This window comes from Labrus bergylta, chromosome 8 (genome assembly GCF_963930695.1).
Source record: "Labrus bergylta chromosome 8, fLabBer1.1, whole genome shotgun sequence".
Classification (NCBI taxonomy): domain Eukaryota; kingdom Metazoa; phylum Chordata; class Actinopteri; order Labriformes; family Labridae; genus Labrus; species Labrus bergylta.
Window position 1 is genome coordinate 25,843,064 of NC_089202.1, and position 15,229 is coordinate 25,858,292.

The 15,229-nt window shown below is 41.1% G+C and overlaps 1 protein-coding gene across 1 annotated transcript in view; it reads left to right on the plus strand.

Moving 5' to 3' along the window:
- Positions 1 to 15,229, plus strand: part of LOC109987406 (intermembrane lipid transfer protein VPS13B) — a 278,167-nt gene that overhangs the window by 261,846 nt on the left and 1,092 nt on the right. Inside the window, exons 54-67 of the mRNA XM_065957731.1 lie at positions 698 to 844; positions 1,661 to 1,947; positions 2,628 to 2,755; positions 3,161 to 3,357; positions 4,739 to 4,857; positions 5,418 to 5,868; positions 6,058 to 6,222; positions 7,225 to 7,453; positions 9,806 to 9,982; positions 10,174 to 10,344; positions 10,880 to 11,056; positions 12,866 to 12,968; positions 14,336 to 14,504; positions 14,664 to 14,744. Of these exons, the coding sequence (XP_065813803.1) occupies positions 698 to 844; positions 1,661 to 1,947; positions 2,628 to 2,755; positions 3,161 to 3,357; positions 4,739 to 4,857; positions 5,418 to 5,868; positions 6,058 to 6,222; positions 7,225 to 7,453; positions 9,806 to 9,982; positions 10,174 to 10,344; positions 10,880 to 11,056; positions 12,866 to 12,968; positions 14,336 to 14,504; positions 14,664 to 14,744 (2,601 nt within the window). The remainder of the gene's footprint in view (positions 1 to 697; positions 845 to 1,660; positions 1,948 to 2,627; positions 2,756 to 3,160; positions 3,358 to 4,738; positions 4,858 to 5,417; positions 5,869 to 6,057; positions 6,223 to 7,224; positions 7,454 to 9,805; positions 9,983 to 10,173; positions 10,345 to 10,879; positions 11,057 to 12,865; positions 12,969 to 14,335; positions 14,505 to 14,663; positions 14,745 to 15,229) is intronic.

The following is a 15,229-nucleotide window of genomic DNA, read 5'->3' on the forward strand; positions in this document are numbered from 1 at the left end:
AATTATCAGGGGAAGTCCAATAATAAGGCTTTGTAAACATTGCGGTATAGTTGTTGTCACTTGTAATTCCCTATAAGATGCAAATTATGTGTTAATGGGACGGTGTCAGTGTTTATTATAGAATCATAAAACTTGTCAAAGAGTCCTAAGAGCATTAATAGAAGCCATATGCATTTATTTATTTTCATAATAGCCCTGGTTTGAAACATTCTCATGTATGTAGTTCATCAATGACACCTACTTCTAAATGTATAAGGTATAAATGAGAAGTTAACTTTGCCCCTTTAATCATGCTTTTTTCGGGTACCAGTATGTAAGTGAAATCAATGACTTGTTAGGGTTACCGCACATCCTTATCTTTTTTTGAAGTACTTATTTTGCATCAGAAGTTGTCGTGGTTTAGCAAAGGAGTCATTACAGCTAAATAAGATAAGACCAGATAAGAGTCCAGCCTTTTGTCCTTGTCCTTGTCCTTTTAGCTGTCATTGTCTAACAAAGCAACATGGCTTTACAAATAATTCTAAAAAAAAAAAAACACAGGTAGTTTATTTCACAAGCATCTCAGAAGGCTTTACTAAGTCCTAAATGTTTAAAAACCCTTAAAATGAGACCTTTACATAAAGTGTGACACAGTGATTTTATAATATAAGTGTTTGATTTATTGCTGACGACTTGCTGTCTGTTCTTCCTTCTGTAGCTGTGTCAGTTCTGTGTCTCATCTGTGGTGAGACACGGCATCCAGATCCTGCAGATAGAGGACAAAACGATACTCATCAACAACACTCCTTACATGATACAGTACAGGCCTCTGATGGCTCACCATGCATTAGGGACTGATGACAAGGTAATTTTCATAAAAGCTAACAAACACTCTCCTCTCTGCATGTACAGAACCGAGGTTTTCTTTTGCATTCTGTGTGTATTGCTCTGCATCCTGTCCTGCAGGAGGATCTGAGGCTTCACACATACAGTACATTCTCCATGCATGTAGCTCACACACAACAAAAAGTCAACGCTTCGTTGTAGTAAGACATTTTCCATCAGATCATGTTGCTCCCCCTCTCCTCCTCCCTGTCTCACCATGTGGCAATGGCACTTCATAAGGACATAAGACAAACACCCAGAATTGGAAGCAGGTTTCCCTTCTCGCTTTCATCTGCTGCCTGTCCTCAAAGAGAGCAACAATGTAATGATGTCATTTAATAAGCCTTCAGATCCTCTTAAAGAAGGATGGCAGAGCTTGCCAATTGCCACTAATTGACTGAAAAACCTTTAAAAAAAGAGCTTAAAAAACTAAAAAGTTGGTGATGGGCTCAATTATAACGCAGACCACAAACAAGGCTAGGAATGCTTTTCTAGCTGGTCTATTCATCATGCTCAGTGCCTAATCCCTGAAGTCCTCGACTACTCCCTGCTTATGGCTGTTAAACCAGCACAGCAGGACTTCTCTGCTACCAATTTAGCACTAAGCTCAGTGGGAGAAAGAAGAGTGTACAATAACAATGTGGTTTTACCATGTATCCTTTGTGCAAATCACTCACATCTTCTATGCTCTTTCTTGTTTGTTTTTTTTTCTTCTTCTTTTTGGCTTCCCCCTCTTCTCCTCTCTTTACTTTTCTCCTTCCATTTTTATCATGTCTGCATTGTGTCGTCTCCTCAGGCCTGTGAGATACCAGAGACAGCCGTGTTCAGCCTCGCTCCCTCTGAAGAGTCATCTCCGGCAATACCCTGCTCCGTGCCATGTTGGGACCTTCTCCAAACCAACGTCCAGGGAACGGTGGAGTTTCCTCTGCCTCTCAGACACATGCTCTTCAGCTTGTTTCCCAGGCCTGATGTTGGAGTTGGATCTACAGAATGGAGCCTCCCCGCTCCGATTCGACCAGACTTTGTAAGGCAGAGTTTGTCTGTTCCTGGGGAACCAAACTCTGGGGGTGGCCTGAGCAGCAGGTGGGTGGTTTGCTGGCTGTGACAGTCCATTTAGAGCAGGGTACCAAGCCCCAACTGGCACAGGGTACAAAGCATAGAGATACTGTTGCTGCTCACAGCTTGTTAAACGCTGCTGATGAGGCAAAAAGAGAAATAGTCTCAACATTTCCACTGTCAGTCTCTCTGCTTTTATTATGCAATTGATTCATCTAGCATATCTCATGTGCTTTTTCTTTTTTCTTTTTCTTTTCTTGTGTCTTTTTTGTAGTAAGTTAAGCCCTCCTAGAAGATATTTTATCATCTGAAAACACAGGATAAATAGTTTGTGCAGCACTTAGAAAGATTATGTTTCTTCACAGATACACCCCTGTGTCTCGGAGTTTGAACAGCCAGCTTGACTGTCACTTACTGTCTAGATTTAACTATGCAGTCAATCACACATACAAACATTCATATACAGACAAATAAATATAATCTCACACACACACACACACACACACACACACACACACAGATATGGAGTCAAAACCTGGTTTAAGATAAGGCTCTGCCCATAAATGCACCTCAGAGATTTACAAAATGATGTAGCAGTAATGTGATGTTTGACACATATGTGTGTGTGGTTAGAAGGGGTCCAGATAGAAGTTGTCTTAACTTCATTTATGGACTTGTTTACTTATGCTTTTATTTGTATTTTGCAGAGGCATCATTCTGACTTATCAGGAGCACCTTGGGGTAACATACATTACCCTGAACGATGACTCCTCTCCTCGAATGCTGATCCACAACAAGTGTCCTATCCCGCTGCTTCTCAAAGAAAATCTAAAAGGTAGAGACCTGACTGAACTAAACAGGACTGACCCGGGCGGATGTGGCTCAGAACATAGTTCTGGGTTTTTACTAATCGAAAGACCAGCGGTTCAATCAGCAGATCTGCAGTCTGCAAGTTGATATGTCCATCTGCAAGATACTGAACACTATCACTCACACTACATGTCTTAGCATGTGTGTGTTTGTGAGAAGATTAGCACATTACATGGCAACAAATTATGATATGAAGTATTGTGTTAAGAGCTTTGGGTGATTGGAAGAAATGCAACCTATTAACAATGAATCTCCTCTACCTCACATATCATGACCCCATAGTTTACTTCATCCCCTTTCCTCCCGCTAAGTCTCATCCAGCACTATTAAACTGTCTCTTGTTCTGCTTATTGTTTCTCATCTTCAATAGACACTCCGAGGACTGAGGTGTTCTGCTGTCCTCTGCCAGCTAATTGCTCCTTGCAACACGAGCTTTACTACCAATCTTCCAGTTTCCCAGAGTGCAGACCGAAAGAGTTGCTGCCCTCACTGCTGTTGAAAACCAACTCCGACCACGGCTCTACAGACTGGACTGACCCCATAGATATAAACAGCCCTGGCACCCAGGTAAAAGCAAATGAGAGGTATTAAAATGTGAGCTTTTCTGTCCAGGTGCAAGGGGACATCATTTACATGTAGGAATGTTTTTCATGAGCATGGGGAGCATTCCCCTCAGAGATCAAACATGAAAAATAGTTCAACAGTTCCATCACAGGGTTATAGTAGATTTTTTTATTTTACCAGCAAGAACCAGATACATTTTAAAACAAGAAATCCTGACTTCCAGACTTTGGCCTTTTCACATACGAAGTCTGAATGAAACATGTGTCTGCTTCCGTTCACACATCAAATATCATTAATATCAGGAGATTTTCAGGAGTTTTCTGCAAGTGTGAAATACCTGTATGACTTCCAAAAGTCAAAGCCTGCTTCCAAAACAGCTTCTTTCCTGCTGCTGTAAGACACTGAGCACAGCCCCCCCCTTAACTTCCTCACATTGCAATAGCTATATGGAATAATAACTATTAACAAAAATAGCACCATGATCTGTGGATCATTTTCTGTGTCCAATAACATGATTTGTACCTTAATCTCAGGTGAATAATACATGTACATTATTCTGAGGACAAGAACATGTTTTTTATTATATTTTACTGTGTCTCCTTTTATATTTTTTAGAAAGTTTTTTTTTGTACAGTGTACTTTTTTTCTGAACTTTTGTAGTCACTTGTAATCATCATTTTGTTTTTGCATTAATTATTTACAGAGGTGACTCTTAAAGCAAAGCACAACATTACCTTTACTGTCCTGCACCCATCCTTATGTAAATAAATACTATTCTGTTCTATTCCAAAAACATAGGTTTACTATTACAAATTATAATGTTTCATTCCATATGACAATACTCTACTACGTCCTATGGTATACTAAAAAACAGCATATTGACAATGACCACAATGTAACATGAATACGCTTGCCAGGAAGTAGGTGTAATAGTCAGGGATCAGCAAGCTGTTGAGGCGCGGAGTGTGTAATGTTTGGTATTGTGTCTAGCCAGCTGCAGGTTGAGGTTGAGGCTGTGTATCTCTGGTTTCTTAGAGGTCTCAGCCTCACCTCTGTGGTAGAGGTGAAGGGTCAAAGGTTGGACTTGTTATGACTGCTGAGTGAAGCCTTCAGCAGGGATCTGCTTCCTTTCGTCACGAGGGGCTGATCACTGTGAACCCTGAGTTGTGCGAGTTAAAGCCAGACAAATGAAGGCTCTGAAACATACAGGCACAAGGAAAAGTGTGAAGAGCACCTCACCCAGCTATGAATTTGTGTTGGGGTAAAGTTACATCCTCAATGTTTATTTAAGGTGAAAATAAGAACATGCCACACATTCTATCCACAGAGAGTAGCAAAGTGATATGTATCTCTCCACTGATGTATTTTTCCACTTGCTGCTCAGGTTGTGTTCCTGCCAGGTTTTGGATGTCTCTACATAGACGTGGAGTTTAAGAAAGGCACTCTGGTTCTCTCTCTGGCACCAGAGGGCAGCGTGGATGCTGTAATCAACCAGCACAGCAGGTATGAGAGCAAAGGCAGTGTTTTTAAAGTTTCTGTTTTTATGTTCCCTCTGTATTTGAATAAAAATACACCATCTGTCATTGATGATCTTCCACGCTCAAGGCCTTTGTGCCATTGTGTTGTTTGCTACAAATTGCTTGATTACTGCTAACAGAAATGTTTTCATGCAGCAGTCGGTACAAGATTTCAAACATAAAGGAACAGAGATCATTTTCACCACAGGAGGGCAATAAACCCTTCGTGTTTTGTCATGAAGGAAATGAATACAGTTGAAGAATAATGGTGTTACGCTTTAATTCCATGACATCAACAAATTACTGTTTTCTCATTTCAGAAAAACAGGAAACTCATATAATGCATGTTACATAGATGTCAGTAAATGACATCATTAAATTATCTTTAATATGATCCTTAATTAGGAAAAATTGTGAAACATAGCAGCACAAGAATGAGTTGAGTCTCTCTTCAGTACAGTACAAATGGTCTGAATCATTATTTACATAAGTAGTTCAGATATAATCCAGATAACATCTATTCTACTAATGACTGTTTTGTTTCAGGTCAACAAACCTGTCCTTTAGAGTCCTCCTGAAGGAAGCCAGTGTGGTGCTTAGTGATGACATCACCAGTTCCTCCAGTTCAGTGGAGCTGCTGAGGCTAACACTGACCAAGCTGCTCCTCAGCATGGCTCCAGCACCCCCCTGCCTGCCCTTAGAGCTGGGAGTTGACTCTGGAACCGGCACAGTACCCATCTCCACCCTGATGCCTGACGGCTCTTTGATCGAAGTCTACTGTTCCAGTCTGCAGGTGGACAACCAGCTATATAACCGAGCAAGTTTTCACTTCCCCGTGCTGCTGTGCCAGGATCAGAGAGGGGGCGCTGAGTCTGGAGGTCCATGGAGCAGCGATGCCAACCCGACCGGGTCTCCTGAAGCCCTGGAGGAGTTTAAACGCTCATGTTTCTTCAAGCTGAGGATATCTCTTTCAGCAGACAGATGCACCTTGGAGGAGGTTTGATTCACTGCTCTGTTTTTTAATTTTCAATTTTCCTATCCTCAAGGTTTGGAACAAAAAACAGAAAATCATTTCTAATGTCAAAGTCCATCATACAGAAATCAAGAAGAAATAATCAGTACATTTTTTCCTTCAACGATCATTAGTTTGCAGATGTTACAGCAGCTTTGTGTGCTTCCTCCCCAGGTCACCCTCCAGCTTCAACCCGCCAGAGTCTACCTTGAAGACACTTTTGTGTACTACATTAAAACCCTGTTCCACACCTACATCCCTGACAGCGCCATGAGATCAGCCACAGTAAAGACCCAAAGGAGTGAAGATCCTGGATCAGCCCCCATCATCCCTGAACAGGTGCATTTCTCTTAGCATTACAGTTTTCCTAAGGTACCGAAGGAGCCAAATGTTTTCAAGTTTAGTCACTACATGTTTTTTATATCACCACACTAAAACATTCCGCTTTGGTAAGACATACAAGAAGGAGCATCCAACCTCAATGGTATATCAGGATGCAGCTGAATGAGCTCTGCTAGTTTGAGGGCAGTATTTATGAAGCTTAAACAATAGGCAGACCTAACCATTGCTCAAACATTACTTCTGACAGAGTTGATTATAATGTGACACATTAGCAGAAAATTGTTTCCAATTATTATTGTTATTCCTTATTGACTCCGCTGTAAGTATGCAGTTTTGAAGGGTGTAATGTGCAACATTCAAAAAATGAATGTAGCAAATACTAATATATCTCACCTAAATATATTATTGAGTAACGACTTTCTAAAAAGAGAGTGAAGTCAAACTTCCTCTGGATTTGTTGTTCTTAGCTCTGTATTCAGACTGACTGGACACACTTTCTTCATCTTGTTTATTTGTCTCTCAGAGGCTCAGACATTTTTAATACTCGTGTTTTTTTCACACTAATCCTTCCCTTTTGGAGGGTTAGCTCTACACCACACTGGGGGAAGAGAGACAGCCAATCTGCTCAGCTCACAGGAAGCTGTTCAGAGAAGCATAATGGCAGCGTGTCTTCACTAGACTACAATTGCAACAGACTTTCCAAACCGAAGAAAAGACTTTGTTTGGTCTAAAATACCTCAAACAAATAACTGAATCAACTTGGGGCTTCATATGAGAATGGAGATTAGTCCTACAAACGGCTGCACTCTGGAGGCGCTGCACTGAGAGAGCTTTGTTTTGGTCTGAGAGAGAAGCTAAAGTCCGACATCTACTGGAGCTTAAATAAAATTATACCTTTAAAGTCTAGTTGAAATACATCCAACTAATATTTGTGCTGTAAATCACAAGATTGTGTTTTCATGAAACTTTAAAGCATTACTTATTACTTATTTCTTTCAGGTGCTTCAGTCGGTGCATGCATTGGTCCACACTGTAAGGCTGCAGAGGCTGACCATCCAGCCTGTCAACCTGTTGGTCAGCATCCATGCTTCACTGAAGCTGTACATCGCCTCAGACCACACTCCTCTCTCCTTCTCCCTGTTTGAGAGGGGGCTGATTTGCACCACGGCCAGGCAACTAGTCCACGCCTTGGCTATGCACTATGCAGCTGGAGCGCTATTCAGAGCTGGTAAGTAGTGGTGATGGCAATATGCACAACCTTTCTACCTTCTACCACATCACTTAAACCAGACAGCAGTGTCATCAGACTCATATTCCTACCTATGAATCAAATGCACTCAGTCTGAGCAAGATAACAGAATATATTCCATCATTTATTCTATTTAGGCATGAGTTAAGAGTTACATTTCTTTTTTTTCTTTCTGTACCTTTCTGGTAGAAAATGTAGTGAAACTATCAAGTAACAGAAAATGTCATCTTAATCCATGAAGGCTGAAGAAGATTTGGATTATTTATGTCTATTACTGAGGTGTGACTGTTGAGTCATGCATTTTGGTGAATCTGTGGGAGGCTTGCAGGTCTAAGTCTCAAATCTTATCAGGCCAATAAGAGCTCTGTACTTCTCTCAAAAGTTGTCCTTCTGTCTGATCAAAGCCTGACAAATGTTCAGATTGAACACAATCATTTCCACCTTAAGAGTGTTCTAGCGTGACACTTTCTTTCGAGCATCTCTTGAGGAGTCCTCATTTCTCCTCATACCTCGCGTCCCCTCGCTGCATTCTCCTTTTACTGAGTCATCATGAAGTAAGGGGCACCAGGAAGCAATGTATTCTGGGACTGATTAGTAACAGGATGTACGGTTCTACAATCACACAAACGCAAATCCATGCACAAACACATGAAAAGACTTATGGACATATAGATATCCAAAGGCGTGCAGTCTTTGTGCTTAAGCTCGGGTGTATGTGTACATATGTGTTTAAAAGCATGACTCAGCCCTGTAAACATCAGCTCCTGTTAGGACTTTACTCTTTACCCAAACCACAACTGGGGGATTATATGAAGCAGAAAGGACCACTAGGCTCCACTTGATTTGCTTTCGTACCACTAGAGTCCATTATTCAAGTACAAATTGACAGAATACGAGCAAAGCAAGGTCTTGGGTCGTGAGAAATGCCCATTTTATTTTTGTAATGCAATTGTCAGTGCATAAATATCAATGAGCTGTGCCTCGTGAATGTGACTCTGTGGTTGATTGAGAGAGGTGAGGTTGTAGAAGCTTATACGTCTTACTGTGACAAACATATGACTTCATTTAGAAAGTGTGTATTTCTGTGTACATTAGTGTGTTTGTGTTTGAGTCGGTCAAACTGTAACCTCTTTCTCACATGCACTGCACTCCTTCAAACTTTCCATGCACTATCCGAGTGGGGTACAAATGTCCACATCCGTTCAGCTAGACTAGAAGCAGACTTTTTCCTGCCATGCCTCAAAGTAAAGAGTCAGTGCTGGTGATGAAACAGATCACAGCTGAGCCGTAATCCATTCAGATCCCCCACACACACACACACACACACACACACACACACACACACACACACACACACACACACACACACACACACACACACACACACACACACACACACACACACAGTACAGGCTACATGTGATCCATGGATAGATGTGAAATATACCGTCATGGTGTAAAATAAATGAAAGGCCCCTAAAAACCTGTGCAGAGTCTCAGTGAAAGATTAAAGCGTGTATGCACCATGGAGATTTTTTCTCTGCAGTGCATCCATTGCACACACACACACACACACACACACACACGCGCACATCTGCTAAATGAACGGTTTCGTGTGTATGTCAGTGTTCATATTGTCAGAGTTTTAAAAAAAGAGTTCATGTGTAAGATTGGCTTGAGAAGATCCCAGTAGAAGCAACACAATGGTAAATATAAACATTGAATTAGGAATCTTTTTACAAGGGATTCTGTGAAATGTTTGGATTGGGAGAGTCTCCCACTCTAAAGTGCTTCTGGCACGTAGGGAGTAGTGAAGCTGATCGCACTTCAGGGGCGTCTGTGTTCCTTCTTAGAGCTGGAGTTTTATTTGTATTATTGTTGAATCAAAAATGTAAGGAGTCTAAAAAGTTCTCTTATTCAGTTTATTCCTCCTTGAGTGTAGTTAACACAATTCTCAATTTTTTTAAAAACTGTAAATGTATTTATTTAAATATTGGCTTCCATCTTAGAGGAAATGGAGATTAAAAGCAGTCTGATGTAAGTTTTAAAAAGAAAAACATCTGTTCCTTACATGACCGATTTGTTCAAGCCGTCTAAGCCTATAGCAGCAACTAGGAGCTGGTCTATTCCTGCGCCAGCCCTAACTATAAGATCTATCAAACAGGTCGATTCTTAAAAGTACAGAGTGTGTCTGCCTCGTGGACCCTGATAACTGAAGGCTTTACCTCCCATAGTACACTTAGAGACTGTAGGTACCAGGAGCAGGCCTGCATTCTGGGAGTGTAATGTTCATAACATATTTCAGTATATAATATCAATTAACTTTCACAGGTTGGGTGGTGGGATCTTTGGAGATCCTGGGCAGTCCTGCCAGCTTGGTGCGGAGCATCGGTAACGGCGTGTCAGACTTCTTCCGGCTGCCTTATGAGGGTCTCACCCGAGGGCCTGGAGCCTTCGTCAGCGGGGTGTCAAGAGGAACCACCTCCTTCGTCAAACATATCTCTAAAGGTAACACAGATGAACATTATGTCATATTTTTGTACATTTTACAGCACACAAACGTTTTTGCACCCTTTTTTTTTTTTTTACTGACAAAAACAATTGCACACACTTCATTAACCCCTTCTCCGCTTTCTGGAAATATTAATAATGAATGCAAACTCTGTGCATTGATTTGATTGTGTCACATTTTTGTCTAGGAACACTGACTTCAATCACCAATCTGGCAACAAGCCTGGCAAGGAACATGGACCGCCTTTCTCTAGATGAGGAGCATTACACGAGGCAGGAGGAGTGGAGACGCCAGCTACCAGAGAGCCTCGGGGACGGACTGAGGCAGGGGCTGTCGAGACTTGGCATTAGCCTGTTAGGTATGTTGACACACACACACACACACACACACACACACACACACACACACACACACACACACACACACACAGAGTCCCAATCTTATTTAATCAGTATGTTTATACTGAAGGATTTTGCAACATTTCTAATCAGGAATACCGCAGCATATCGTAATGTCATCAATATTCCAAATATCAGAATGAAGTTAAATAATTCAACAGTATGTGATACAAAATAAGATGCTTGATGTCACAAAGGAAACAAATAGTAGACATCATACATTTGCTTTAAGCTAAGCAAGATAGAAAAGATCTTTCTCTTATCAGCTTGCAGTCATAATGTAAAATCAAAAACAATCTATTTGTTATTCTTCAGAGCATAATTGGGTCTTAAATATATTCATCTGTGTGGATTTGTATTTATTGTTGCTCCTTCGCTTGTCTGGTCATGTGTTTTCTCAAACGTTCCATCATTCTCTTGGTTTTTTGTAATAATTATTAGGAAATAATGAAAATACGAACTCAAAGAGACAACTTTTTTTTTTTGTTCTTTCAGGAGCAATAGCAGGCATCGTGGATCAGCCCATGCAGAACTTCCAAAGGAACTGGGAGCTGCAGAGCTCAGCTGGTAGTCAGGCCAAAGGGGTCATCTCGGGAGTTGGGAAAGGTATTGTGGGGGTTTTTACCAAGCCCATCGGAGGAGCAGCTGAACTGGTGTCCCAGACTGGATATGGTGAGTTTTGGCTGATCACAGATAACAGCATGTAGGAAGAGTCATCATGTCCTTTTAGATTGTACGACAGAAGATGAGACTGTGTTGAGCTGAGGATTTAAAATGATGGCTAGCTTTTTTCTTGTTTTGTCATGTTTTTCTCTTACATTACAGAACATGCAGCGACATTAAGTTATTAGAGCATAATTCTCATGTGAACAACAGAAACACGACTTACCTTTTGAGCTACCAGTTGAGAAGACTTTGGTAACTAAAGTTTTATTATGTTGCCATGTTGGGCAAAGAGGGACAAATGACACAATACAGTTTGAAATGAATGGATATAAATACTACATCTACATCGACTCTTGGACCCAGACAGAACCTAGTTGTTTATTTGGACAGATCTTTCGTGGTGTGAGACCGGAGAGACCTGTGGAAAGAAACCCTGCCACAAACACTAACACAGACCCATGCCCTTACTCATCACAGATGCAGAAACTAAATGTTTGGCCATAGCTACTTATAGTTACAAAATACTTTGGAATTGCTTCATTTGATCACTTTGGCTGCCAGTCGTGTCAGGGCTGCAACCTTAATCCTTTAGGGAAAATAGGGCTCATCAAAGTATGTCAAGAAAACAGCAACTAGATGAGTTTGTTAAAGAGTATTTTCCTGCAACAACTTCCTTTTAAGCATTTGTTTACTGAATAAACTTTCCATGAAAAATACTTTGGTTTCTGGTGACAGAAGATATATAATATAATCATCCATATTTTTAATCATCATCTTTGAAGTTACTTGTACTTTTTTTTTTAGCGTAATGGGGTTGTTGATTGGCTCAGAGGATGTTGTGTTGGCACTAAAACAAGTCCTGTCTACATCCAACTATCAAGAGGTCAACAGCACTTTGTAAAATCAAAGGCTCCCTGGGGTCTTCCTCTGATCCCCCTGTTCCTCTGAGCTCAGCTCAACAATAACACTCACACATACACACTGACGCTCCTGACTGCACACAGGGGCATTGAATGCCACACCAACCAGCATACATATCAATCAAGCTGTATGCTTCAGTGTTGAAAAATTAAGCCAATGTGGACGTTTAAAAAACTGCAGTTCCTTGAGTGTCCACTTGAGGCTGGCAGCAAAAGCTCCCGATGTCCCATTAACACCAGTATTAAAATGACCATTTAGACAGCATTAATAGACATGTTCAGCTCATGTTCTAATTGTTTTTATTATAATTTATCCATTTTGATTATATTAAGGAAAAGAGTTACGTATCTGACTGACAGGAAAGTGTGTTGTTGAATAAGTAAATCTCCATAAATGGCATTCAGATCAGCCGCAATTATCTGTTAGAATTCTAACACAGTCCATCCCGTCTCAGATAACTACACAAAGTCAAAAACAAGCCCTCTGAGTTGATGCTGCAGTGACATCATTAACGGATCTCACTCTTTTCTTTATGGCTCTGCTTTACCTTCTTGATTTCTTCACCTGCTGCTGCTCTGCTGACAGCTCGAGTAGAACAAAGGAAAACTGACCAAACACACATGGGTTATGAACTCTGAACTGACATATACACACAGAGCCATACTAATCATGACTATTAGTTAAAATGCACACTCACACACAAATAGAAACAGTCTTTTTCATGAAATATCTTAACAGCTTGTCATGAGACGCAGTAGAAGTGAATAAGACTGCCACCTGTCTGCCTTATCAATGTAAATATTTACTATACAAATGCATAATATATAATCCACACTACAAAGAAGACACTTCCCTCCTGATAATTACAGTGTTTGTATTTTTTCTTCTCTTCAGGGATCCTTCATGGCGCAGGACTGTGGCAGCTTCCTAAACAACAGTTCCTGCCCACAGAGGAGAAGTCTGCTCATGCCCCAAACAGCCACCTTAAATATGTGTGGTAAGACCCTTCGAGCCATCCACTCCCCCTACAGTCTCCTTACTGTCGTCTAGCTAGTCTTTAGAAGATGATGGAACATGTATTCTCACCTTTGCTTCCCTTACTCACTCTCTCTAGAATATGCTTTACTAATTTCTCCCCTTCAACACGCAGCGTTTTTGTGGACTTGTTCAAAAATGGTGGGAGAGGGGATCAAGAGGAAAAAGTCTGGAAAAATATGTTTGACCTTGACTACACACATGGTAGCCAGCCTGCCCTCCCTCACTCTCCTCTATCCATGTTAGAAGTTTTTACAAGTACTCTGAATGAGTCTATCCAGAGGTGTTTCCCAATGTCATCAGAGCTAGGAGGACCACTTTCCTTTGTTTGCTGAAACAGTGAGAGTTAGAGTAAGAATCAGTTTAAACTGGTCCATTTTGTGACCGGCAGAAGCATATCTTTAATACTGCACTCACTCAGTGAATCTCTAAATATTAGCATATGTATTGTTAAAGGCCTGTGTCTCCTGAAGGTTACTGAGAGTTATACAGTAGAGAGCATTTTGGGCATTTTAGAATGACATTTCTAAAATTTGTTTGGTAACCATAGCTATCAAAGATTCACTTCCTTCAGCAGTCAGCGTCAACTGTTGAATTGGTGAAGGAAAATTGCTGAGTCATCATTTCACGAGGTGATTTCTTTAGTTTTATATTCTGAAAGGGTTGGAAGTATGTTTTTCTCATGTTAAGAGGAAGATGAAAAGGAGATTTGAAAATGTGAACGCTGAGATAATGCTCCCCTGTGGTTCTATTCCTGCTGCTTTGCAGTCAAACTGGTTTCCATCAGGCATCCATCAATTATTTTTACTACTGCAGGTAGCTTGAGGGGTCAGACTGTGTGAGCAGAGTAACACTGAACAGAACCAATTAGTCCCTGCTTAGGCTGTTTCAACATCTGCTCTGCAATGTGAACACCTGCCTTCCAAAGTAAACACAGTCAGAGAAACATGAATGTAGACCTTAGTCCCTGCACACGCATTCCCTTACTGAACATGTGTGTAATAGGAACCACCTAGAGAATGCATGTAGATACGTATGGCCGCTTATTTGTGTGTATTGAGGTTAGAAGTGCGCTCTGTGTGGTCTTGTGTTTATAAGAACGTGTATATCAGAAGTTAGAAGGGCCGGTTGTAATGTGTGTCAGTGTTAACACATAATCCTTTGATGCAGGAAGAATTGTACATGTGATTGTTGAGCATAAAATAAAGGCTTATTCTTTTGATTAAATTGAATGAATTTTTCAGTCCTGCAGTATTACCAATGTAGTGTGTTTGTCATCCTCAGTTCTAAAGGGTAACTGTCCCTGTTGGCTCTGCTTTTTGACTGCAGGAAGATGCTTCAGTCTCTTGGACGCCCGGAGCTCCACATGGCCTTGGAGGTGACCATTGTAAGTGGGTCAGGTCAGCAACATGGAGGCTGCCTGCTCCTTACCTCTGAGGTGCTGTTTGTGGTGAGCCTCAGTGAGGATACGCAGCAGCAGGCCTTCCCCATCACAGAGGTAACAGTCAGGAGTCAGCATTAAAGAACAACTGCTCTTTATCACCAAAACCTCACAATCGTTAACTGCTCTGTCCTGTAATTCAAATGAACCGTTCTGTGGAGCCTGTGTGGCAGAGCAGACGGTAAAGAACAAGTGGAAATCTTGCTTCCTCTGCAGGTGGAGTGTCAGCAGGACCCAGGACAGCAGGGCCAGCTCACCCTCACCTTACAGCAGCAGACAGTGGTCAGCGATACAGAGGTGAGACACTGGTACAAATCATTACAATGGTTGTGAAAGCTCATCAAAGTGGAATTAGACAGTGTGGAATTTCTACACTAATTACTGTGGCTCTCTGTTTATTTTGCATTTTTTATATTTTGACAATATAAAGAAAAACAGTCATAAGACAGGGATGCTGTGATTCAGTGGAATAGGGTATCGTCTTCTAATCAGAAGGTCGGCTCCTAACTACCCTCTGCATGTGGAAGTTTCCATGGGCAAGACACTGAACCCAAAATAGTTCCTGAGGTGTGAATGTGTCTAAATGTAATACGTTAAATCCCGATGGGAAGATTGGCACTTTGTGTAGCACCACGAGTGTGTTAATGTGGCATATCTTTTAAAAGACTTGTGCAATATAAGTGCAGTAACACAGACTAGTCTCCTTTTCTCAGGATGTGGTTGAATCCAGCTGCTGTAGTGTTTGGTTGGCATGATAACTAACAAAGCTTCTTGATGACACA